This window comes from Leuciscus leuciscus (assembly GCF_965113295.1).
Source record: "Leuciscus leuciscus genome assembly, chromosome: 15".
Taxonomy (NCBI): Eukaryota; Metazoa; Chordata; class Actinopteri; order Cypriniformes; family Leuciscidae; genus Leuciscus; species Leuciscus leuciscus.
In genome coordinates, this window is record NC_138739.1 from 27,471,718 (window position 1) to 27,499,578 (window position 27,861).

Below are 27,861 nucleotides of genomic sequence, written 5' to 3' on the forward strand. Positions count from 1 at the left end.
GCTAATAAATTGAAACAATATAACAAATACCAGTTTGCAACATCAAACAGCTTTTGTACAGCTACAATAACTGGAAGCGAATGACACGGCAAGCTTATTTAACATTAAATATAAGGTGGATATACAATTAATGGTTACGTAATCCCCGAACTGGATCTAGAGCTGGAGTGGTTATGGAACACTTTGATAGGAGGGGAAATCGCTCCATTCCACATACATATGTAGCCTATTCCATTCAGGCTTTCAATGTGTGCACTGCTTGGGAGCGCGCAAAACTTGACGATTTGGCTTCTTTTGGAGATTGGCAGAGAAGAAATACAAACAAACTAACCAATATTTGTCTGAAACGTAAATTACTCGATTTTAATGACTTGTTTATTGAATTATTGTAGCCTATAAAGCAATATCATTTACAGTCGTAGGCTATTACGCACCACGGCCGCGATACTCAGAGCAACACTACTGTAATAGCCTATTGTTTAAATAAAATCTAAAAGAAGTGGAACATGTCTTAGGTTTTTATGATACGTTTAATACTTTCCAATTACAACATAGATCTTCTCTGCCTGACATAGGATCGCCTCTGACCTTTATAGAGTAGCCTAACTATCCATTATCTGCTGCCTTCATCTGAGTGCGCGCGCGTCTCCTCCAGTCTCTCTCCCCACGCGCAGGGAGTAACTCCTCCTTTCGCTGTTTCTGTTGTACTTGCATGGGCATTACCGCAAGCTTGAGAAATCTAAACATGTAGCCCGACAGAATTCAGATCTGGAGAACAAGTTTATAGTCCCTTTGTGTGGAAATAATCGGATGAGAGATGGTTTGATCGAGCGTTTGTCTCCAGACCTCTCTCACACAGACATTCAGTGAAGGTAGGATTGGGTTTGTCTTTTCAGATCCTGGTTCTTGTTCATTTGTTTTATTTGTATTTTTCTTTAAAAAAAAAAGAAAAAAAAAGATATATATATAGAATGGAATACTCGATAAAAACGGTTTCTTCGAAATGAATTTGATGGCATAATTTTGTATTGTAGGCTATTAATGACCATAATGATTTGTGTGAATTTTGTATTAATTTATATTATTATTACTTTATTTTGGTAAAAAGTATAATTGCACACGTGTGTTTTCTATATGGTTTCTGGGCTTGTATGGTTGTAGTTCCAAATTTAAAGACACGGCGACATATTTAGACTAAAATCAACTTTATAACGAAGCTATATAGTTAAGGAAATTTGTTTCATGTCGTTATGGAGCAAGTTTTAACATGTTATAAGCTATATAAAGATGACGTAAGCTACGTTCGTTGATACTTCGCTAAATATTCGGTCCCTCACCATGAGGTGGTAATCCTGGCTACCGTTTGCGAATTTCTGTCTCGAAAGTATCCACACACACACACACACACACACACACACACACACACACACACACACACACACACACACACACACACACCAAATAGGCTACTTTTTACTAGCCAATAGGAAATGCGGCTATTTTGTTGTCAAGACTTGTTGTGCCCATAGAGAAAAGGACTTTCCCCTGAGTAAAAAGCGTGAAAACTTTGGAACTGATAGTGGTTTAACCTTTATTACCTTATTGTAAGAGAAACTACTGAAGACCAAATGTTTTGCTCGTGTTTAGTGGTTTAAAGTGATAGTGGTTTTACAGGACATTATCCTGGAACATCATCTTTTGTTGAACATCAGAGGGAAAAGATGATGTTCATAAAACGGATAGTTCCGGTCCTTGATTCTGATTGGTTGAGCCGCGTTCGAGGCTACAACTGTGACCTCATTACATCAGTATCACTGCGTCTGTGTGTTGCTTTGCAATCATTCCGCTTCTGAAGATCTACATTGCTTGGCGGAAGAATAATATTTTTTATCAGCATTACATTTTGGTGTCTGTGTGTTTATTTGATGAAACCTTGACAGATATGTGGAATAACAGTTTCATAAGCTCCGCGAAGCCGTGGTTTACAGTGAGTTTCGAATAGCTATACACTTTTTGCTCCACATTGTGCCTTAAAACGCCCTTAGCTGTTCTAAATTCACTGTAAACCACGGCTTCTTGCAGCTTATTGTTTTATTCTATCCCCAATGTATAACTCAGACCCTAAACTTAATCCTAAATCTGATAGAAATGTTATTTCAGGGTCATCATGTAAAATTGGAAAACAGCGGGGTTTAATCCCTATTTAGATCCCTATGCTATAATTATTTTATGATTACATGTCACATAAGTTACATTGATGTACATCCCTCTTTGCACTAATCTCAAAGGAGATATTTTCTAAAAGAGATGCTGATTGCATCTGGGCTTTGTGACCCAACCAAAATACAAATGCATTCTGTCAGATAACACACTGAAATAAGAGCTTTTCCAGAGGGTGTAGTGTGAGCTTATATACATGAGCAGAACTGCCTGGTGATGGAAGAATATTGTTGGCGAAGCACTATTTTGAATTATTGAGAAGAGAAAGGATCACTGTGATTCTGCACAGATTCTCATTTGAAATGCTAGCTGAAGTTACAATGATGCATAACCTGTACTTGTTGAAATTTGATTGCTTTACAAGATAACCTCACTCATTTAAAACTATTCATAAAATGGATAATAAATAATTCTTTAGTTGTTTAAAAACAATTAACTAAACTAATTATTAAAAAATAAAAACAATTAACAGAATAATGAATAATAAAATACATTATTTAAAAAAATATATTTCTCTAGAATGGACTTTTTTTGTTGCTGTGTTATTCTACTAGACTGCACACTTATTGTGTAAAATGTTATGTAAAAAGTGAGGAGTTCGTATTCCATTCACTGAGTTACATGTGTTGTAACAAGATATCAGTCTTACAAAGGTCATTGTGCTGGCATACAAATACTGTGAGTTAGTTTATGGACTCTAGAGGCTGGAAATTGGTTAATGCAGTGAGCTGCTTCCCAGCCCTCTGCAGACAGTGTAGTAAAGGGGAATTAAAGCCCGTTCGTAATAGAGACGACAACTTATAATGGGAGCCATAGATTATACCACCAAATAACTATAACTGTTTTGAGACAATCTTGCCATGGCATTATCTGAGGGGGAGGGGGGAAATTAAATTATGTATACAATAAATAATTTTATTGTATTGCGTCTTATCCCTTATTAAAAAACAATGAAGTATTTAAAATTAATATAAAACATATATATGTATTAAATAAAATGTATGAAATAAATCAAAATTAAATTCTGCAGTTATATGGATTGGTTTAGTGTTATTTTTTCTAATTAATATGATTAAATCATAAATTAAATAATTATAATAATTTATTATTGAAATATAAATATTGTATAAATAAAGTAATGAACATTAATATAAATATGTATTAAATAAAATTTATGAAATAGATCAAATTAAAAATCTGCAGTGGTTGGTTTAGTTTTATTTTCTCATATTATTATTATGCAAAATAAATTAAAGTATTTAATATTAATATAAAATATATAAATATGTATTAATTACATATAAAATTTAATTCTGCCGTGATTGGTTTAGTTTTATAATTCTATGTAAATATAATAATAATAATAATAATAATAATAATTATTATTATTAAATTAATTATTAATATATTTAATAATTAATTATAATAATACATTATATATATAAATATGAATTATAATATATGAAAAATTATAAATTAAAGCATTTAATATTAATACAAAATATATAAATATGTATTAAATAATATTTATAAAATAGTGCGAAATTAAATTCTGTTAAATTCAGATCGGTTTATTTATTTTTTCATTATTATATTGTTATTATTTATTATTTAGTTAGTTATTAATGTTTTCCCATTTTAAATTATAAGTATTATTTTTATTAACCATAATTATTAATTATTGAAATATAAATATGAATAATTAATATAAAACATTTCTGGAGTATTTTTCCTATAGGGTGTCTATTAGAATGTTAACACAATAATTTTTTGATACAATAATTCTTACAAATTTTCAATTATTTTGTTTTTCTTTTGAAAGAATGATTTTCCCCTTTTCTCTTTTTTCATGATTTTTCAAACCTACACCCATAAGATCATGTCCTCAGCCTGTACATCACTAACAGCAGCCTCCATTTGTTGGCGTGTGAAATTAAATACACTTCTGAATGACACTGTCCCATATGTAATGCTGAATAAGAGGTCAGTAGTTTGAACCTGTCTGAAATTGGAGCTGCCCTCTAATACAGTTGGGATTGACCTTGGAATGGGACTCTCATATAAAACCTCTATAAATCCTGGAGTTACAGGCACATGCACCCCCAGGCTATAAAGCAGAGGCATGATGGGATAGAAGAGGACGTATAGACTCACACAGTGTGTGTTCTGACTGTTGAGCACGGCTTTGAGAGCAAGAATAAAATATGAATCGTTCCATTATAGGTCACTGCTGAATTTAAACAGCATGTTTATTCTTTAACTGCAATTGAGCGTGCCACAACATGCAGAGCTGGACAGATGTGTGACGCATGCTCAAGATGATCCAGATGTCTTTGTCAAAGACCATTGAGTTTCAGTTATCTGTTACAGTTTCCATCTACACACAGTATATGATTCACATAAACACGTACTGTGCATTTGCAGAGCTGCATAGCCAGCTGGAAATAACAATAACAGAATTACATACTTATATTACATTACTTAGTCTGCGAATCACATTAGGTTCCTTCAGCACGGCTACACTATTTAAAACTTTATAAACTATAATAACTGGCTGAAACGCGGAAGTGCAGAAAATAGAGCAAAATTAAGGAGAAGAAAATGTCGGAGGAATCCGATATTAGAGAAGAGGAGCTACGTCATACGTCGGGTCAGAAGTCACTTTTCCGCTGGAACTCGACTCTCTCGTGAACGTGCGTACGGCCTTTACCGGAAGCCAGTGATTATAGTTTATAAAGTTTTAAATATGGATATTCTTCAAAAACCCATCACTTCACTTCAGAAGGCATTTAATAACCCACTGGAGTCTTATGGATTACTTCTATGATGGATGGATGTGCTTTTTAGAGCTTCAAAAACTCGAGCACTATATTAAATGCCATTGCAAAGCTGGGAAGATCCCGGAAATTATTTAATATAACTCCGATTGTGTTCGGCTGAAAGAAGTAAGTCATCAGGATGGCTTGATGGTGATTAAATTATGGGATCATTTTCATTTTTGGGTGAACTATCCCTTTAAGAAGGAGCAGATCATGAAAATCAATGGTATCCATCCACAGGTTTGTGAAGTGACACTATATTAGATTTATTTGATATTTACTTTGCTCTTTAATCTTTTAAAACCATGAACGCTTTCCAAAATTACAGGCAGCAAAATGAGGTAAATGCCATAAAAACACCAGGCGAAAAATATGAAGCAGCCCAAGCCTTTGACGAACCCGGCTGTGACACAAAAGTATAAAAGTTTGAGAGGGCAGACAAAGTATGGATGGTGAATATATATATTTTTGGAGTTTGGACATTTTGTTTGAGTTCTATATGTTATGTCCTCTTCAAAGTATTGAGATGTAGTCCAGAATAACTGAAAAGAAATTCTTTAAAAGTAATCGTAAATATTAAATGAATCAAGACAATGACTTCTACTGATAGCATGTAGTGCATATAATAATAATTATTATGAAGCTTGACTTGTGGTCACTATATGCTTTCTTTATATGGAAAAGAGTAGCGTTAACATTCTCCAAAATATCTCTTTTTGTGCTCCACAGAAGAAAAAGTCATAAAGGTTCAGAAGAACATAAATGATGACAGAATAGAATTTTTCCCATTCGGGCACATTGTGAAGAATGAACTTCCTTTTATGAGAAAGTTCACTGGCAGCAAGAAAAAACATTTCCATAGTCTCTCTGTTGGCTGTAACTGAACAAACCGTTATCACTTCTCAACAAGACATCCAAAATATACAGAGCATAAAATAAAATCCCTGTTTCTATTGAATATGCTGGGATTGTGATATATTCTATTGAATATGCTGGGAATGGATTGTGATTTATTCTGTTCTATTGAATATGCGGACTGCTGACGGCAAATGCCATCATACAAAAAAAAACGACAGGAAAACGGGTTAGTGATAGAAAAGAAAAGAAAGGATTGTGGAATAATTAAGGAGGACAGCAATGAATGAGATTTAGGAAGGAAGTGAATGTGGAGATTATTGCATGTTTATGCATACATACTGTTATGTATATATTGTACAGGCCATTCATAAGTCAATCATGTCTTCATAAAAAGTGCAATATTGACAAGGTTACTTAAAAATGTATTTTGACTTCATTATTTTATTTTATTTTTTTAAATAGTCATTTTAGTTTTTTTAAACATGCAACTAAGGTCAAAAACGCTTTAATTTTCTCATTCATTTCAGCATCACCTCTTTTATTGCAGTGTCTGAAACGGTTCGATAAAGGATTTAGTCTCTAAACCCCTCCTTTCCGCGAACATACTCTGCTCTGATTGGTCCGATGGTCCAGTCTGTTGTGATTGGTCTACTCTGCTCTGATTGGTCCGATGGTCCAGTCTGTTGTGATTGGTCTACTCTGCTCTGATTGGTCAGATGACCCAGTCTGTTGTGATCGGTCTACTCTGCTCTGATTGGTCCAATGTCCCAGTCTGTTGTGATTGATCTACTCTGCTCTGATTGGTCCGATGGTCCAGTCTGTTGTGATTGGTCTACTCTGCTCTGATTGGTCAGATGACCCAGTCTGTTGTGATTGGTCTACTCTGTTCTGATTGGTCCAATGTCCCAGTCTGTTGTGATTGATCTACTCTGCTCTGATTGGTCTGATGATCCAGTCAGTTGTGATTTATCTACTCTGCTCTGATTAGTCCGATGGTCCAGTCTGTTGTGATTGATCTACTCTGCTCTGATTGGTCAGATGGCCCAGTCTGTTGTGATTAATCTACTCTACTCTGATTGGTCCGATGACCTAGTCTGTTGTGATTGGTCTACTCTGCTCTGATTGGTCAGATGGTCCAGTCTGTTGTGATTGATCTACTCTGCTCTGATTGGTCCGATGACCTAGTCTGTTGTGATTGGTCTACTCTGCTCTGATTGGTCTGATGATCCAGTCAGTTGTGATTGGTCTACTCTGCTCTGATTAGTCCGATGGTCCAGTCTGTTGTGATTGATCTACTCTGCTCTGATTGGTCAGATGGCCCAGTCTGTTGTGATTAATCTACTCTACTCTGATTGGTCCGATGACCTAGTCTGTTGTGATTGGTCTACTCTGCTCTGATTGGTCAGATGGTCCAGTCTGTTGTGATTGATCTACTCTGCTCTGATTGGTCCGATGACCTAGTCTGTTGTGATTGATCTACTCTGCTCTGATTGCTCAGATGTCCCAGTCTGTTATGGACCAATGGAGATTGGTCTACTCTGCTCTGATTGGTCCGATGTCCCAGTCTGTTGTGATTGATCTACTCTGCTCTGATTGGTCCAATGTCCCAGTCAGTTGTGATTTATCTACTCTGCTCTGATTGGTCAGATGGCCCAGTCGGTTGTGATCGGTCTACCGCTTACAGTGTCAGAAACAAAATGGCCATTACCATATCTGAATTTCAGCTCAGGATATTCCTTCTCGACATGCTGACAACAAAAACCAAACTCTTCCTGTTTGAGGGCGAGTCAAAGTAGATTTTGTTTGCAGGCAGCCAATTAAGACCATAGGCTGGCATTATGCAAATTTGTTACATTGTTACAGGTTTGTAACGGAAATGAGACTGGAAAATCTGAAGACTTGTTTCGGTAGTTAATTTTTCGTGCACTTTGATTTTTTAAACTTTGCAGACTTTTTACATTTACAAACAACTCTATTACACTCTAGATGAAAGGTAATATTCGCTGGTGCAAGAGTGTATTGCCTTTTGACTGTGCACATGGAGCTAGGATGGCATGGTGCAACAAACCTGCGAACAGCCTTTAAGTTGTTTGTTTTATGTTATGATTCATCTTTATTTTGATTTAATAAACTTCAGTTATTGTTTGAAACATCAATGGGCCTCTCTGGATCTATTTAAGCAACCTTGCAAACATCAGGATTACTGCATCAACATCTCCCACAGTGGCTAAGAAACAAGAGATTATACTTATCCCTATACAAAAGTGTAATGTTATTATACATAATTTGTATTATTAATATGAATAATGACACAAACTGTAGCCTTTCCACTAGCATTTCTACATTCATCCTTGACTTCTCCAGATTAATTGCACTACTAAACTGTCAAGCTACATTTCATTTTAAGCACTTTATAGGTCCCTGTAAAAATGCACAGAAGTGCAGCAGTGTATAATAATTCATAAAGTGCTCATTAATAGTTTAGTATCTTTGCAGGTGGGTCCGAATACCGATGCACGTGTCAGCTAGCCCGCATGTTCTTTTACTGTTGCTGTATAATCTGAGCCGAAGCGCCCCGTACCTCGACTGCTGTTCGTGAGTGGAATGGCTAAAAGATGCACCACATATTTGTCTTCTAGGCATGATTGGGGCTGGATTTATGGGCTGGAGGTCAGAGTTACTCAGTGCCATCCTCATTATAGCTTGTGCTTTTTGCACCAGGCGGATGAAAGATCTACTTTTACATTTATTCATTTTGCAGATGCTTTTATCCAAAGTGATTTACAAACGAAGGATATTAAAACATGCAATTGATTGGAAACTGCGAAGAGAACTGCAGAACAGGGAAGTAGGTTTGCAATGTTTTTATTGTACTATTATTTTTGTTTTATTTAGATTTTAATAATTCATAATTGATTGTAGAAAAGATTTCTGAGATGTTTTTTATTTTTTTAAAAACTTACTAAAATCATTGTATGATTGACAAAATTGAATGTTTTTTATATTATTTATAACAACAGTATAGGGGGAAGGCTTTTTGTTTAATTTTATTTGTAAAATTTATTTTTAGATGTTGTAGATGTTATTTTGTTTTTGCCTTATTTTGAGAAAAAAAGATTTTAGAAAAGATTTTTTAGTATCTTTTTTATTGTCATGGTTTACATTCACATTTATGAATTTTTATCAAAAATGACTTAACTTAAAATGATTGTATTTTGATATATTTGAATGCAAATTATAATATATTGTAATAGGCCTATATATATATATATATATATATTTTTTTTTTTTTTATATATATATAAATTTGAAGGCATTTGGGTTTTTTGGCTTTGTTAGAGTTTAATGATTTTTTTTTTTATAACAATATAGTAAAACGTTAGATTAAGGAATAGGCTTTTTATTTCCTTTTATTTTAATTTGGTTCATAATACACTGATACATTTATAACAGCAGCAAAACACTAAGTTATATTTTATATATATATATAAAAAGGAAAATATATATATACAAATTATACAAATATTTGATATTATACTGTACATTTTATTTAATAATTTGACTGAATTACCATTATGTGACCTTGAATGGAAAGGCAAGTGCTCCTATAGTGAACCAGCAAACATTTCTTTAAAAAAAAAGAAGAAAGAAAGAAAAAAGTCGAGATGTAATTTCCCCCACAGCATGAGTGGATGTGCCTGAGAGAGAGAGAGAGAGAGAGAGAGAGAGAGAGAGAGAGACACCAGACACACCTGCTCCTCTCTCTCTCTCTCTCTCTCTCTCTCTCTCTCTCTGTCTGTCTGTCTGTCAGCCCCCTGTAAGGCTTCATTTCTCTCCTCTCAGTGCTTCTCCTTAATCAAATCTGCAGTGCTGGTCAAACTCAATCCTGCCGACACTTCCTCTGTCAGCACGTGCTTAATGAAACTGACTGAACACTGATGATGTGTCTGTCTCGAGTGACATGGCGTTCCACACTCTTAAGTTGCCTATGTGAATGAATTTTTTATTATGCAGCGCCATCTTGCGGTCAATCTGGCATTGCACCCAAAGCAATGGACCTCAAAGTGGTCACCTGGCCCCTTTACTTGTACAGGTGGTCTGAAAGTCACTCTGTGTCTGTCCGCTTCTAGAGTTTCATGGAGATCCGGTCGGATGACAGCTGGAACTGTGGTTATTACTGGAGGAATTCTCGCAACGGTGATACTCCTGTGTATCATTGTTGTGCTGTGTTACTGTCGCCTTCAGGTGAGCGCCATTCACACCTGTGGTTTTGACTCAAGAAGAAAAAGAAAATTGTTATTTTCCTCTATGCGTTTCTTAGGCCTTAATAGTTTTTTTTTTGTTTTTTTTTTACATTTCTATACATTACATTTTATATTATTATTTTACTTTTTGTTTGTTTAAATAGAGTTGAATGAATAAATTGTTTTATTTAAAATAAACATCAGATTTTAATGTTTATTTTATTTTATTTAATACACTATAATGATAACAATAGTGAAACAGACAAACAGTACAATGTAGATTTGTTTATTTAAATAGGCTATATTATAGTTTTTAATTTTTAGAAAGATAGATTTCAAAGAATTTACATTTTGTTTTTGTTGTTTTTTGATAGATTTGAGTGAATTTTGTGAAATAATTTATTTATAAAAACAAAATCATTAGTTTTTATTTTATTTATAAACTTTTTTTTTACTTTTATATTTATCTATAATGATCAAATTAGGGAAATTTTTCATTTATTTTTTGTTTTGCTTTGATAGATTTGAATGATTTTTTCATTATATTTATAAACTATTACTTTTACTGCACTAATGTATCATATTTTTATTTATATGATACATTAGTATAGTGCAGATTTTTACATTTAATTAAACTGTATATTTTCATTTAATTTATAAATGCTCATTTTGAGCTTGCATTTCTTTTTATTTATAAAAACAGTGAATTAGTTGGGATTTATTTAGATAGATTTGAATGAATTTCTTATTTATAATAAATAAATTATTTCTTTTTTATTTATTACAATAACAATAATGAAAAAGTAGGATGTAGAGTCTTGATAAACTTGATTTAATTTTTATTTATAACAATAACAATTGTGGAGCAGTAGGGAGTATATTTTAATAAAATGTTATATTATTATTTTTTACATTTGACAGATTTCAATTAATTCAGTACATTTATTTAATTTAATTTAATTTATTTAAATTAATTATATATTTCTCTGGTTTTGGTGACACTGAATGGAAAAGTTTGTGCTCCTATAATAAACCAGCAATTAACAAAATCATTTAGATTTATGTTCTGCACACCTAACTCTCTTACTACTCTGTCTTCTAGTATTATTGCTGTAAGAAGAATGGCTCCGATCCAGATGCTGTTTGCCCACAACCCCAGTTCTCCTGCAACGCATGCAGCCCGTCCCGGGTGGACGGGGCCTCCTCCACCCCTCTCTCCCTGTCGCCGGAGCCCACGCCACCGCAGAGCTTCTGCCCCACCTGCTCCCCATACGGCTCTCCATTTTACATCCACACCATGGACGAAACGCGGAACGGGGGCGAACGCATCACTTACATGCCGTCCCACTACAACAGCCCGCCCCTGTCTCTCACCCTTCCCTCATTACACAGCGCGTCATTGAGCTCTCGAAGCCGACCGGACCTCTACTCTAACACACGTGCCATAAGCACTGATGTCTGATCAGTGACGTCCACCCCTAATGTTTCTTCTGTGTACCTGAGCGACACACACAGAACAGAGTGAATGGGGACCAAGGACAGCGAGTACTCAGTTTTTACATCTGTCTAGCAGTTCATTGAAATCAATAATCCTATATAATGTTTTATAGAAATTGATACAAATCCGTTCTTCCTGAATTTATTTGACTCTAATTAAAGGGACTCTAAGTAATCATTTACTCACCCTCACTTTGTCCCAAACCTGTATGAGGGTCTAAAAGCAAACAGTTTCTGGTCCCCATTGACTTCCATAGAATGGGAAAAAAATACTATGGAAGTCAATGGAGCCCATCAACAATTCTTCAAAATCTTCTTTTGTGTTCAACAGAAGAAAGAAATTCACAACTTGAGGGTGATTAAAATATTTTTTGGGGGGTGAAATATTCCTTTAACACTGAAAAAAATATTTTATAAATCTTTAATTTTGTCTTGTTTTCAAATAAAAACATCTAAGCATTGTTAAAACAAGATAGATGTACTTAAGTTTATTAAGTTTATTTTTTATTTTATTTTCTTGTTTTAGTAGACTTCACTATGAGTTTAGATTAAAGTTAGATGAGACAAAACAATCTGGGGTTTTTTCAAAAAAATAAATAAATAAATAAACAAAGGAGTATAAATAAAGGAATCAAATAAAAACAAACATAAGTAAACAAAATAATAAAATATAAATAAATAAAAAATAAACATTTTGAAAAAACAAACATTAAATAAACAAATACTCTCTGAAGATACGTTTGAACATCTTTTAATGGTGTTTAAATGTTTTTACTGGGAAACAAAAATATTGTTTTGCAGTGGAAGGTAAGGGCTCTTAGTTTTCTATGCGGCCTTAAACAACTGCCTGGGGCTTTTGATTTAAGGCCTTTCAGAAATGTTGATATTTTGGGCTTCCTGTAATGGGCTAATGTATGAGGGCTATATACACAAGAACATATTTTGGCCATTTTCTAATTGTGCCACATTATTTTACAATCATTTAAATCATTTATTTCATTCTAGTATTTGCAATGCCACTTGGTGGCGCTAGAGATGCAGAGATTTCACCTTTAATTCATTTTCTTAGCGGTCTCTATGCAAGTTGAATTTACAGAAGAGGGATTTGAGTGTCTGTTTAGTCCATGACGAGATGTTTGATGTAATTTATTGATGTATTTATGATACACTTTTCTTTTTATTACATACAAAAGTTGAATATGTCAAATAGCCTATATAGCCTATTATGTATTTATTATTTGTGAACTTTCACCACATATTTATTTAGTCAAACAAGGGTGTATACCAGTTTGAGTTTATGTAAATGTGTGATGCTAGCTTGATCATAATTTTATCTGTCAATGTTGACAGCTTTGGATGTGATGATAGAAATTGGTAGCGATGTTGATTTCTATGTTTAGGCAAATATTTTTTACTGTAATGTCTTTAGATTGTTTAGAACATAAGCAATGTTTTACAGATGAACCAGTGAGCAAATAAAGAAATAAAGAATACATATTACTCTGTGCAGTGCAAAGAAATGTTCTAAATATTCTAATAATATCTTGGCTGTACCAAGATTGTACTTTATTGTTATATTTTGTATTTTTTCGCAGAAAGGAGTTTGTCAGAATTTATTATTTTGACATCATATCACACCTTAATCTCAGTTTTTTGTATTTGTATTTATTGAATTTTATAGTAAATTAAATGTAATGCCATAGTATTACACACACACACACACACACACACACACACACACACACACACACACACACACACACACACACACACACACACACACACACACACACACACACACACACACACACACACACACACACACACACACACACACACACACACACACACACACACACACACAATAAATATATAATTATTTTTATTATTTAAACTAGTAGTAGTAGAACAGCAGGTGTTCCCGTCACCTGATTCGCTGCTGTCTCACCTATTTGAAGGGGTGGGCGTGGCTCTTTCCAGCGGCGGTGATGACGTCGCCTGCGCCATGTGAATGCGGCGCGCGAGCTCTGATGAGGTTTGCGGATGTTTCTGCGTGTGCACGCGCGTCGCTCAGCTGACAGACTCACAGCAAGTAAGTTGATTTTTACCCTCTCAGGAAACTCACAACAAACACGAAAATGACAGCAAACGTCCGCGTTGACACAGCACACGCTCTCGGGTTTCATTTATATTCAGCGTGAGCGTGTTTAAAAGCTTTAGAGGGTCCTAAGCGAATGTTTTAAAGTTACAGTGGCAGAAAATGAGCTAATTGTTGATTAGCAGTGGCTAGCTGGCTAAATGACTAGCTTCAGGTCAGTTAGGATGCGTTTTGTGTGTCTGTGTCATGAAAAACATTGTAAGTAGAACGAAACGGTTGTTAATCACCCTAATGTTGTGGCGTTTAAGGCGTTTCCTGTCTGTTATTTTGAATCTCTGTTTTGTCAGCTGGCTAATATTTGAACAGTTTTTTGCTGTCATTTTCGCGTTTATTTATGTTATCTGTCCTAAACAGCTGGATATGTCAGCTGGCTGAAACTGGTTTTGTTTTGTTGTACTGTATAGCCTATACTGGCACTAAATTGCTTAATACAAATGTCATTTCATGTGTCATTGTGCACGTGCATTTATGATACAAGTTTAGAGTTAATGTTACCTTAACTTGAATATATATTTCATGTGTGTGCATATATATATTATATGAAATATATATTCAAGTTAAGGTAACATATTAACTCTGAACTTATTTTTGATATATGATATATTTAAGTTAAGGTAACATATTAACTCAAAAATGATATCTTAAATGCACGTGCACAATGACACATGAAATGACATTTGTATTAGCCTAAGCAATTTAGAGCCAGTATATATACAGTACAACAAAACAAAACAAAACCAGTTTCATATATTAAATAACCAGTTATATATATATATATACACACACACACACACACACACACACACACGGCTCAACCTGTTTAACAAGTCATTTAGATGACTATAAGGAACAAGTATGATGTAAAATACTTTGATTTACATATTGCAAAGGAACTTTATATCAGTTTTCAGGCTTTCTGGTTTGTGTGGCTAATGTTTGAAAGGGTTCGGGATGGTTAAGCAAATATGTGTTTAACAACAGTGTGGAGCCAGTGCTAGCCATGAACTCTTCCTCTGTGTTTTAAACATTAAAAGCCATCACTCATCAAAAGCTCACGAAGAATAATGGAAAATCTGTCTAGTAATAATTAGTCAACAATTATTGATAATGAGTTAATGTGACCACAGAAAACAAATCATTGCGAAAGCAAAGCATCATTGGTGATAGCGATTGACACTGGCTTCTGATTGGTCACTACAGCATTCCAGCGGTGCGATTAATTATCTTCATATAGCCGATTACTTAGCAATGGCTGATATTATATATCTTTAATACTTAAAACACACACGTATAACTATTAAGTAATTTAAGATACTATTAGATGATGATCTTAATAGTAGGTTAAAAATAGCTAGAACAATAAAATATTAAACATTAGCCAATACAAAAATAAATAAATAAATACCTTATTTATTATCATTGTGTATGTGTGTATATTTAATATAAATATGTATGTATGTGTGTGTGTGTATGTATGTATGTGTGTATATATATATATATATATATATATATAAAATGTAATATTATTATAATACGATTTAAGAACTGCTTTATAAAGGCTTTATGTTCTATATCGTGAATAGATGTATCTTTTCATGTACACCAGAGAAAAACATGCTATAATTTCAGTTAAAAAAAAAGAAAGAAAAAAAGGTAAACCCTTATTTTTTTTAAAAAAGAAGAAGAAAAAAGAATTCTTTCAATCTGATATTGAAAATTTTAATATTATTATCAAATATAATGTACATGATGTTTAGGCTACAATTCCTCAATTAAAAACTCATATGTATGCTAAAGAAAATTCTAAAAAGATAAAATAAAATAAAAACAATTTGCCCTCGCTATATACTTCACAGTTTCGTACCTTATTGCTTAATTGAATAGTTCCTCTGTTTGCTCTAAGCACTCTCCTCTTCCTTTTCGGCTGGGTGATGTCATCGAGGAGATTTTCGTTTATTACATCATGGCTGGCCGTGAAGGAGAACTCAGGCCGAGAGACCAGTAACTCAGAGTGCACATCAGACCATTTTGAACTTTAAACGCTGTGTTGGACAGTCGGAAAAACTTGGCTGTTTCTCAGTAGTTCAGTGTGGATGGTGGCATGTGATTTATGTTGTGTTTTAGTAACAATAGTCTTAGCAACCTGTTCTAATACAGTATCTGTTTTTTGTCCTTTAATGATAGGCGTGAGTAATACAGAAAGCATAGAAGAAAAACTATTGTTACTAGAGCCTGTTTCTCCTGCTGCGGCCTGCAGTGTGTGTGTGTGTGTGCGTGTGTGTGTGTAGCTCATGCACGCCCAGAATAAGTGAACTGCACCAGTTTTATCTTGGTTGAACATGATTGAGACGTAGGCTCTTTGTTTAACAGAACTGGGTGGTGTTTAATATGATCACTACAGCTAAAGCAACATGATGTCAGCTGTGTGAATGTTTGTTTGATTTTTCTTTTCTTTTTTGTCTTATTGGAATCTTTTTTTTTACTGAATTTATAGAAGATAACATTTATAACATCACAACATTTATGGAGTTGCCTCAATTTTTGTTCAAGATGTTGTATTGACAATGCAAGAGTCCAGCACTCTGTAAAGTCTCCCGCAGCACATCCCAAAAACTTTCAGTGAATTTAAGGTCGGGACACAATTCATGCGTTGAAATGATTGTTCATGCCTCCCTCCCAACAATTTGAACCTGATGAATGACTGACTAATTCCAAAATAATGACCATGAGTGTGTAATTGCTTCAATTTTGTGTCTGTCTTAGAGTTTCTGTTGTATAATTCAATTTGAATGACTAACTGGAGCTATTTGGCCAATGTCTAAGTGCGTTCTCCATTTATGTTGAGCATGGAACTGGTGCATAATGAAAATGAAGGGCGCACAGAGACCTTCTGTTAGCGTTGGGTTTTATCCTGTGTGTTTTTCAATGGCTGTAATTGACGGAGAATGATGGCCACATGACTGCTCTGTGTGTGAATGTGAAGACCCTTTCACCCGCCGTGGCGTGACCCCATGATCTGAACTCAAGGAACCCACTCTAATGTTACTGCAGATGCTTTATCGGCTCCATCATATTCATCACTGCTGTTATGTGACAGTTATGCTTGGTGTCATTTCTGTGATAAGGTGTGATCTGACTTGTGAAAATGAGCTGTGCGCTGGGTGTGAATTTCACTTTGCTCTGAGCTACTTTAGGCTGTGAAGATGCACTGTCTGACAGATGATACCTCGATAAATGTGAGCTTGCTTGTTTAATCAGCAAAAACATGTTAGATGGTTGATATCGTTTTCAGATGACACAGCTGTAATTCTTCAAAAGGGACTGGTGCTTTAGCACAGATTGATTGTTAGATCCTGCCTGTGTAAACATGACTAGTATTTGAAGCTAAGTTGACATGAAATGTCATGTCATGATTGACCCTTTTTAATACATTTCCCATGGTTATTGTGAATGTGCACAATTCTGTTCCCTATTCTAAGAATTTTTTTTTTTTTTACATATTTCATTTGAAGTAGGCCTATAATACATTTCTTCACTTCTGAAGGGACTTTTTTTTTCTGCTATGCCATCAAGGCCTTGCGGTCATGGGGAAATCGTAGCCTAGCGATCACAATCATTACAATATTATGTTTTTTTTTTTTGTAGACTTCGATTAAAAATAGCCTAGATCTGTGAATTAAGTCTTAAAGTGGTATAGACCTGCCACTTGTTCTGCTAACTGTAATGTGTTTCTTTTCATTTGATGTTTTAAGTTTTGAACTAGTATTTAGTCAATTGATATAATTGATAAATAATATATAATAAATCTTATATTATATAATTCTTTCTCTCTCTCTGTGTGTGTGTGTGTGTGTATATATATATATATTAATAAAGCAAATAAAATGGTATATTATTGATTTATATTATCAGCTTAGAATCTAATATTATGCTTAACTTATATCTAATATTATGGAATACTATATGATAAATATGATATAATAAATGTAATAGACTATTATAATAATAATACTTTTGCAATGTAATTAGCTATTTATTTAAACAAAACAGGCAATATATTTTGATTTATATCTTCAAAGTCAAAATATGAAATACAGTTTTAATATGCAAGGAAATCCTATGCAGAAAACACTATTTAATCAATCAGTATTTGAAGTTACGGATGTTAAAGTGCCCTGATAGTCGGTCTTAATGATGTAACCCAGCATGTATCCAGTGTAACAAGTCTGTCTTGTTGGTAGGGTTGCAGCAGCAGCAGCGGGCCGAGCGGGTGGACTGTCCCAGGCTATCATGGATGACAGCTCCTCTCTGGGCAGAGTGAGCGGCTCAACTGAATCTGTGTCAACCGTCACCAGTGAGGAGTTTGTTCTTGTGCCGCCCACCGCTGGGGGTTCCCCCTCCAGCTCAGAGGGGAGGCCCAGACTCAAGGTATCTCTTTCCACAGCCTGCTAAGCATCATTTACTATGTACACTAAGCATGCATTACGCATCTGTTTTAACGCAATGGTATCCTGTCAGTAAGAAGGAAGTTATGAGAATAATCTAGAATGTTTTATCTCTGCCATCTCTTTGTCTCAGATGTCGTGGAATGGGAGTGAGCAGTTGGAGCGGGCGATGGAGGAGGTGTTAGATGATGTTGGTGATGGACCAAAAGCTGCAGAAGAGAAAGAAAGTCCTATAGCGCTCGGTTCTCAGAACAGACCGCCCAGCCTGACTCTGGACACAGCCCCCAATGGTACATCCTGCTCGCAGTATACATGCATGCACACACACAAATAATTTTTGTTAAATAATGAATACAGTTTATTTTATATTATATATTACTGTATAAAAATAATCGTTTTATATATATATATATACAAAGCAGTCAATATGGTATTGATTTATAATATCTTAAAGTGATGATAAGCAGGTTTAAGATGCAAGGAAATCCTATGCTGATGTAGAAAAGATATTTGAGGAGATATTTGTGAGCACAGCAGATTTCAGCCGATGCCATCTAACCTAGCTCTCTAGCTCTCTGCTTCCTGTTGCCAAGTGCTATAATTGGGGGGGCTTTTAGTCTGAACACACTTCCTCTCTACCTTTCGCACACTTCCTCATTCAGTCACTCTTGACAATGGACCCTTAGATAAAACAGGTTTTTGCAAAGCACGAGTTTATTGTTTGAGGATTGCAGTAGGATGTCGGCAAAAGAATCTAAAGAAATAATGACCATAAATCACATTTGCTCCAACCTCTAAAATCTGATCTGATATGCCACTTGATTTGCATCTTACAAATAAAAACAGATTTTAAAGGAAAAAAAAAAGACAATGTATTGACACTTTGTTGTCTGTATCCACAGAAGTTTCAGCAGCTGTTTTGGAGAGTGGGACAGGACAGGAGGAAGAAGACAGTGTGCAGTTCAGTAAACTGTCCTATCTCGGGTGCACCTGGGTGAAAGCCCCTCGTAACGAGACGGAGGCCCTGAAAGCCATGGCCACCCTGCGGGCAGAGAGTGCCATCCCCATCCCCATCACCCTCCATGTGCCCAACGGCCCAGACGGTTGTGTCCGGTCAGTCATCTACCAAAAATGCACTCGGGTCCACAAGTCTGAGACCACTGTTTAAAGGTGCTCTAAGCGATCCCGGGAGTCGTAACTTCTTGTTGACATTCGAATTGTTGTCAAACAAAACGGAGGCTAGCTAGACCCTCCCTCCTCCTCATCCCGTCTCCTCCCTCCTCCCCTCCCTTCCGGCATAAAGGAAAGTCAAAATAGTCACTACAAACAAAGTTAAGTTTTACTGATACTTCATTCAATGTGTAATGTCACCAAGTTAGATAAATGCTTTTATATATTGCAGAACAGAATGCAGAAAAAGAGAAACATTGTCTTAATCGTTTCGCCACCTGAGGTTATTACTATAGCTCCCATACAAGGACGCAATAATAGCAAGATAACGTTAGCTTCGCGTTTCCCAGTGAGCATAAACAACGGCGGCGTCGTAAACAAATTTAGTCAAAGTTGTCAATAGCCTATAAATGGACATTCAAATTCATAACAAACAGTGGGTGAAAACAATCATTCACACAAATTGTCGCCCTACTGTGAATTTGCTTGATCATTTACAATAGAGATTGATCGCTAGCTGCTAGAAACATATATGTTGTGTTCACCAAAGCTAACGCTGACTGCATAGTTCTAGCTAATTACATTCTTGTGTTGGTTTGGTGAACATGAACATCAGTTTAGAAAGAAAAATGGATTTACCTGTTCTGCAAAAACAGAGCAACTATGTCGGATTGGAAGCCCTTCTGCCGGCGGAGTTCTCGCCACCTTTCGAAGGTTTTTCCGATGTAAATTCGGGACTTCACGCGTTCCTTATCCTTGTCCCTCTTCTTTGGAATTTGTTCATCGAAACGTCGTCTCTTTGGTCGTGTGTCGACCATAATTCAAACTTCCCTCTTCATGCTTCTCTCTCCTCCACACACCCCCTTCATGTGTACGCGCACTAACCCCCAAACCCACCCCTCCAATGCTTCTTGTCGGTGATTGGCTGGAGCACTGTTTGTTGTGTTTCGTGGTGCGGGTGAGCCCAGTTTGTTTTTGTTGCCGTTTGTGGAGCCTGTGGTGTCTAGAGAGACCGCGTTTTTTGACAGTGTGTTCAGGGGACAGGCAGCTAGCGGATAGTGAGGAGATGTTTGCTGTATGTGTCAAAAAATGTTTGGGCCTAAAAAACGCGTCGCATCACTTAGAGCACCTTTAAGAAACATTCATTTGGGATTTTTCTATTAAAATGCTTTATTTTCATTGCAAATTATATTCTAACACTATACTTTTTGAATCCCAGATTAATGAAAATCTTTTAGTATTATATTTAAATTTGAAATGCTGTTTGTTTCTAGATTTAATTTATTCCACATTTTTATTTACTCCATTGGACTCCATATTACATCAGATGCATCTCACAACCAGTTCTAATGTGTTTATTTGCACGGGTTTCCCCTACGGCTTCATAAAAGCTTTTAGATTGAGCACATTTAGCTTCCTTGCTCTGAGACGAACCACATTCAACATTAGGAGTGTAAAATGTGACTTCTCTTTAGTTTCTGAGTCCTTATGATCTTCATGGTGTGTGTTTGTCTATAAAGAGCGAACACAGCTGACACCTTAGCTACTTTTAGCTCCTGCTTTCAGGTTCGTAAGCGTGGTGTAGCACTTCTGTTTTTTGTGTTGCACTTCGTGGTGTTCACACCCTGTGTGTTTTCTCTTTTTCTCAGGAACTGGTGTAAGCTCAGATCGAACATCTCACTGTACTTCAGAAATGACTCTTTAAGTTAGCTAAGCAAACTTTGATGCACATGGAAAGTGCTGCTCTAATCTAGGGACATTTTTACACCTTAACATTATTCATTGTACCGTAGTCCTACTACATTTAACATATCCTCACTACTTATTTTGACTATATCTATATCTAAATGTAAATATCCTATTTAGTGTTAGTGATGGCACTATTAAAAGTGCGTTGATCTATTTAGCTGACTCCAGAAACGTTTTGTTTTTTGATATCTATCAGTCAGGACTAAAGTTGATGTATATTATAAAAGATTTCCGATTATGTGATGCATACTGCTTTGGGTTTTTCTTGCGATCTACAAGCAGCGATCGCAAAATGGACAGAACAAAATGCTCTCGACTTTAGTTATGAAAAATGTTTTTGTATGTTTCTAATCACTCTAGGATCGTCGACCAGGCCACAGGAACAGAAATCGCATCTTTTCCCATCTATAAGGTGTTGTTCTGTGCACGAGGACACGAGGGATCTGACGAGAGCGACTGCTTTTCCTTCACCGAGAGCTACCGCAGCTCAGAGGACTTTCAAATCCACGTCTTCTCCTGCCACATCAAAGAGGCTGTGAGTTCAGTAATGTTTAATGTTCAAAGAGTCAAGTCTTGAAATGTAGAAATCAACTAAGCTCAACCTCCTTTCCTTATTTAGGTTAGTCGCATCCTCTATAGCTTCTCAACGGCCTTCAAGCGATCTTCAAAAGCTGCCACAGACATGCGAGACTCAGTGTTGCCACTTTCCCCTGATAGCGACGTCTTCACCTTCACCGTTTCTCTAGAAGTGAGAGAAGATGACGGCAAAGGAAACTTCAGGTCTGTCATTACCCACTTCTGGAGAAGCTTCAGTTCTGCCTACGTCTTGCTCTTTGTGTGTTTTTTACTGTTGCTATGCTATTCATGAACTGTTGAATAATGTTTTTGGTTTGTATTGTTTTTTTTATCAAAATAGAAGTGTAATCTTCTGTCTCTTTTTTTTTGCTTTCCCTCTCTCTTGCTCTATATCTTGCAGTCCAGTTCCCAAAGACAGAGATAAATATTACTTCAAGCTGCGGCAGGGTGTACATAAAAAAGTGTCTGTTACTGTCCAGCAGATGTCCAACCAGGAGCTGGTAATAGAGAGGTGGGTTCTGGGATGTGGCCACCAGAGTTCAGAAATTCAGATGTTTTGCCATTTCCTTTTATTTTGCTTTATAATGACTGCCAGGGCCTTGCCTTTAAAGAAAATAAAAAAGGCATATGATGTACAAAAAATTTAAACTGAAAGTGGTAGGATACAAGGAAGGTTTTTTTCATATTTTTTTTTTCAATAGATTGGCAATAGGCTAGGCTGTAGTTTATGTCACAGCCATGAACCACTATTAGTTACTTGCTTTTGCTAGTCAAAAGCAGACAGGAGGACACATTCTAGGCATAGATATAAATAAACTATATAATAAATGCATTTATATATATATATATATATATATATATATATACACAGTACCAGTCAAAAGTTTGGAAACATTACTATTTTTAATGTTTTTGAAAGAAGTCTCTTATGCTCATCAAGCCTGCAGTAAAAAAAACAAAAAAAACAGTAATATTATGAAATATTATTACAATTTAAAATAATGGTTCTCTTTTTTAATATATTTGAAAATGTAATTTATTTTTGTGATGCAAAGCTGAATTTTCATCAGCAAGTACTCCAGTCTTTGGTGTCTTATGATCCTTCAGAAATCATTCTAATATGATGATTTGATACTCAGTTATTATCAATGATGGAAACAGTTGTGCTGTTTAAAATATTTTTTTGGAATACTTTTTTCAGGATTCATTGATGAGTAAAACGTTAACAGCATTTATTCATTAAAACAGCATTTATTCAAAATGAAAACATTTCTAACAATATAAATCGTTACCATCACCTTTTATCAATTTAACGCATCCTTGTTGAATTAAAGTACTAATTTCTTTAAAAAAAAGAAGTTATTGTTCCCAAACTTTTGAACGGTAGTGTATATTGTTACAAAAGATTTCTATTCTAAATAAATACCGTTCTTTTTAACTTTTTATTCATCAAATAATCCTGAAAAAAGTATCTCAGGTTATAAAAAAAAATATTGAGCAGCACAACTGTTTCCAACATTGATCATAAATCAGCATATTAGACTCATTTCTGAAGGATCATAAGACACCAAAGACTGGAGTACTTGCTGATGAAAATTCAGCTTTGCATCACAAAAATAAATTACATTTTAAAGTATATTAAAAAAGAGAACCATTATTTTAAATTGTAATAATATTTCATAATATTACTGTTTGTTTTGTTTTGTTTGTTTTTTAACTGCAGGCTTGATGAGCATAAGAGACTTCTTTCAAAAACATTAAAAATAGTAACGTTTCCAAACTTTTGACTGGTACTAATATATATATATATAAATATGTCATTTTCTTTAAGATTCACACACACACACACACACACACACACACACACACACACACACACACACACACACACACACACACACACACACACACACACACACACACACACACACACACACACACACACACACACACACACACACACACACACACACTCTCACGTTGACATGTATAAGTGTGATTCATTGTGCAACCACTAGATGTTGCTCTAGTTACAGTAGAGACAACCCTCTTCACTTTGAGACTTGCTATGAAAATGTTGCCACACCTCACAGTGACATCAGTTCCTGTCTGATAAAACTAATGCTGCTATTTCATATAATGTATCACTTAATGAAAGAAGCTTCAAATCACAATGTCAAAATGTCATGTAATAAATAATACTTTTCCTCACAATCAAAACCATTTACTTGCTGTCCAGGTGCTTTGGGATGCTGCTGAGTCCTGGTCAGAAAGTTCGTAACAGCGACATGCACCTCCTCGACATGGTGAGACACATTTCTGGAGCTTTCCCCCAGTATCCTCCCAATGTGACTGCTCGGGGTTGAGCTGTTATAGCTGTACCTCAGGCTCAATATTAAATGTTAACCTTTCTGTTGCCAATTTTAGAAACACTTAATGGAAATATGAGCTTTTTTTATTATTCATTAAAAACATAATTTTACAAAGGCCCTTGAGCAAGTTAAGCAATGGCGATTTGCACATCAAGACTAAAAACAATTAGCAGTTCAATCACGCGTAATTGGGTTCACTGGGATTCCTGAATCAAACATCCTACATGGCTTAATGTCATACGTTTCCTCAAGAAGCCTGTTGCCATCTGGATGGTTAGACAAATGTCATCAATTGATACTTTGCCAAAAAGTGTCTATATTAGAGCCATCAATAGATCAAAAATAATCATGATGAATCCCCCTTTTTTATTCGTTAATGCTATTAATCACAAATCTGATTTTTCCTTTTAATGTATACTGCATGCTGTTTCAGTTCCTCTTCTAAAGAAACAAACCAATTATGTATAAAAAAGATGTCTTATTAATGCTGTAGCAGGTGTTTTTTATTGATTGTGTGTCATATTTGTGGAGTTTAAATGATATTCAATGAAATTCTGCCTCGCAAAGACTGCAAATGACTCATATGGGTTTGATTTATAGATATTTAATTAGCCATTAAAAAAATCTGTCTCCTTAATTTCCTTCAACCAGTTTTTAGAAATCACACTCAAATGAATAAACGCTTGTCCAATTAGATAAATGAATTTGCTATCTTAAATTTACCACCGTTAAACTTATTTAATGAATCTATAGAATCATTATAGAAGAAGTGAAAACTTAATAATTTTTGTGTGGTTGTGTTTGAAGGAGTCTATGGGCAAGAGTGCCGATGGGAAGGCGTATGTGATCACTGGCACCTGGAATCCGAACACTCCAGCTTTCCAGCCACTGAACGAGGACACGCCGAAAGGTGAAAGCTAATACACAATCCTTTGAAACCGTGAAACTCTTTCACTTCTCAAGTGTCTAGTTCTTTTCATTGCACATCAAGCTGTGGCCAAGTTTACAGGTTTCACAGAAATTCACACTCTTTCCTGCCATCTTTTGTTTCCTTCTCACATTACTTGCAAGCCTAACAGTTTTCAACACTTTGAGCATGTTGAGTTTCTGTTCCAGCAGCTTTTCTTATCATGGACAAAATGTGTGCCATCTCTCACTGACCGCAATATAGTTTGAATTCATTTTCATATCAATTTGGCTTGAACTAGAGGTTGACTAATACGGGTTTCATTAATGGATCATTGTTACCAATATATAGATAATTATATAAATTTAGAAATAAATTTAATATTACAGTTATTAATGTATGTCTATGTGTGTCTATTGTCTATATGTATGTTTAATTTTATATAATTAAAATTTTGTATATTAACTTTCCAAATTTTTTAAAGTATAACTTTAAATTACAGAATATAATATGTGTGTTAAACATACATTAAACATACAAACATACATATATATATATATATATATATATATATATATATATATATATATATATATATATATATATTTGTATGTGTATGTTTGTATATATATATATATATATATATATATATATATATATATATATAATATAATTTTATGTATTTCATTAATACATTTGATATTAATACCATATACAATTTAATTATGGTAAATTAAATATACATATAGATAAAGGTTCTTTTTATTTATTGACAAATTCTTGTTTAATTTTATATAATTTAGATTGTTTAATTAAAAATTATAAAAATAATTTATAAATGCTAATGTTTAATTTTCTACAATTTAAGTCATGAAATATAAGAATATATAATTACATTTTATATAAATATATTTAAAGTATAAACTTTTGAATATACATTATGTATAGCATTTATTTATATAAATACATTTATATAAATACCAAATACATTTTTTGATTGCAGTGTATGAAATATGCATAAAAAAAATAAAATATATATATATATAAATAAATAACTTTTTATTTAATTATAATATTTAATTAACATTATTTAATTATAATATTTTAATATTCATTGACAAGGCTGTTTGTAAATTTAATGACGAGAAAACATATTGATTAAAAAATAACGTTTAATTCGGCGACCTGAATGAACTGAGTTTGTCATTTCAAGTCTACACTTTATTACACTCTCAGTAAAACATTCAACGGACCTCGTTGTGGTTTTGTGTCCGTTTGTAAGTCTCAATCGAGACCCACCACAGATCTTCTATTATTTACCTTCCCATCTTTCTCACCACCACCTTTTCTGACCTGACTTTATCGTAATTGGAATCTATTTTTAGCGATTCCCTCATAAATCTGTAGCTATTGTCGTTCTTGTTTCCTGTTAATTGAAATAATAAAACCCCCTTAGTCTGAAACAGGCTGGTTTTCACTGATTTGTGGTTTGTTTCTATCAGCGGTCTGGTTTGTTTCATAATTATAGAGCTCACCTCAGAGAGAATAGCAGTTCCCAGAATGCTACATTCTGCCACACTTGCCTGGAGATATATAACCTGAGTTTCAGGAATGTTACTTTTTTGCTGTATGTCTGATTAAATGAGATAAAACGTTACGTGACTGAAACTTTTACACTTCCATGAAAAGAATATGCAATGGGGAAATGATGTGGGCGGGGCTTGGTTTGATCTGTTTGAATTTGATTGGATGATGGAAAAGTGGGTTTGTGATATTACTGGTTAATATTTTCCCTGCCCACATCGAGGCAGTTTTGTCTTTAACTGTGAACTTTTCCCCCTGCAGATAAGCAGGTTTACATGACGGTGGCAGTGGACCTGGTGGTGACCGAGGTTGTAGAACCTGTTCGGTTCCTCATGGAGGCGCTAGTGCGGATCTATCCGGCTAATGAGAGGTTCTGGTATTTCAGCAGGAAGGCCTTCTCTGAAACGTTTTACCTCAAGCTCAAACAGGTACACTCCTAAACCACACACACACACACACACACACACACACACACACACACACACACACACACACACACACACACACACACACACACACACACACACAAAACATTTACATATTATCTATAGATGCATCTCTATTGAGTTCTCAACTCAAGTGCTTTACACATAAATATTTTTATGAATTTTTGGTTTAAATTAGTTTATTTTATTGTTGTCATTAAAATTAAAGGTGATGACATTGATTAAATAATTGGTAAAATGAAAGCAAAAAGAATAAAAAATACCCCCCCCCCCTTTTATTTTATTTTAATTTAAGTAATTAGTAGTTTTTTTTACTATTGTCATGACAATTATAGGTGATAATATTTAATGAAATAAAAAAATTGGTGATTAAAGCTGTATCATTTAAAAAAAATACTTACTCTGAAGCTGGTACCTTGATAATTTATTTCTTATTCTTCTTTATTTCATTATAATTAATTACATTAATCAGTGAAATAAAAGGTGTATAATTTTTTTTTTTTTACAAATAATTTCTCTTAAACAAGGTGTCATTTCTTAAGATAAAAATTATATATAATAATAATTGGTGAAATAAAAGGTGTATATATATATATATATATATATATATACACATACATACACACATATCTTTTATTGTTAAGAAAATAATGTGATGGTGGCAAAAGTCTTTTAGTTATTAAGGGTTTTAAAATAAAATTTCTTATTTTCAGGGGTTGAAATATGACCTGGAAACAATTTTGACAGGCTTTGTAAGATTCACCCATTTCTCGCAAAGCCTGCGAACCGCCTATGAACAGTTCTAGACTGTGATAT

The 27,861-nt window shown here is 34.5% G+C and overlaps 2 protein-coding genes across 3 annotated transcripts in view; both read left to right on the forward strand.

Moving 5' to 3' along the window:
• Positions 1-709: 709 nt before the first annotated feature.
• fam163ab (family with sequence similarity 163 member Ab) lies at positions 710-13,117 on the forward strand. The gene is made up of 3 exons (XM_082138914.1): positions 710-872; positions 10,028-10,142; positions 11,244-13,117. Exons 2-3 carry the CDS (start codon positions 10,050-10,052, stop codon positions 11,601-11,603), a joined length of 453 nt encoding a protein of 150 aa, XP_081995040.1. The 5' UTR covers positions 710-872; positions 10,028-10,049; the 3' UTR covers positions 11,604-13,117.
• Positions 13,118-13,621: 504 nt separating this feature from the next.
• rabgap1l (RAB GTPase activating protein 1-like) overlaps positions 13,622-27,861 on the forward strand; it is an 88,100-nt gene continuing 73,860 nt past the window's right edge. For both annotated transcript variants that reach the window (XM_082138821.1, XM_082138822.1), the window contains exons 1-10: positions 13,622-13,730; positions 18,038-18,224; positions 18,375-18,531; positions 19,144-19,354; positions 21,521-21,695; positions 21,780-21,940; positions 22,137-22,247; positions 23,976-24,042; positions 24,916-25,018; positions 26,861-27,027. In XM_082138821.1, coding sequence (XP_081994947.1) covers positions 18,087-18,224; positions 18,375-18,531; positions 19,144-19,354; positions 21,521-21,695; positions 21,780-21,940; positions 22,137-22,247; positions 23,976-24,042; positions 24,916-25,018; positions 26,861-27,027 — 1,290 coding nt within the window. In that variant the 5' untranslated portion in view covers positions 13,622-13,730; positions 18,038-18,086. The remainder of the gene's footprint in view (positions 13,731-18,037; positions 18,225-18,374; positions 18,532-19,143; positions 19,355-21,520; positions 21,696-21,779; positions 21,941-22,136; positions 22,248-23,975; positions 24,043-24,915; positions 25,019-26,860; positions 27,028-27,861) is intronic.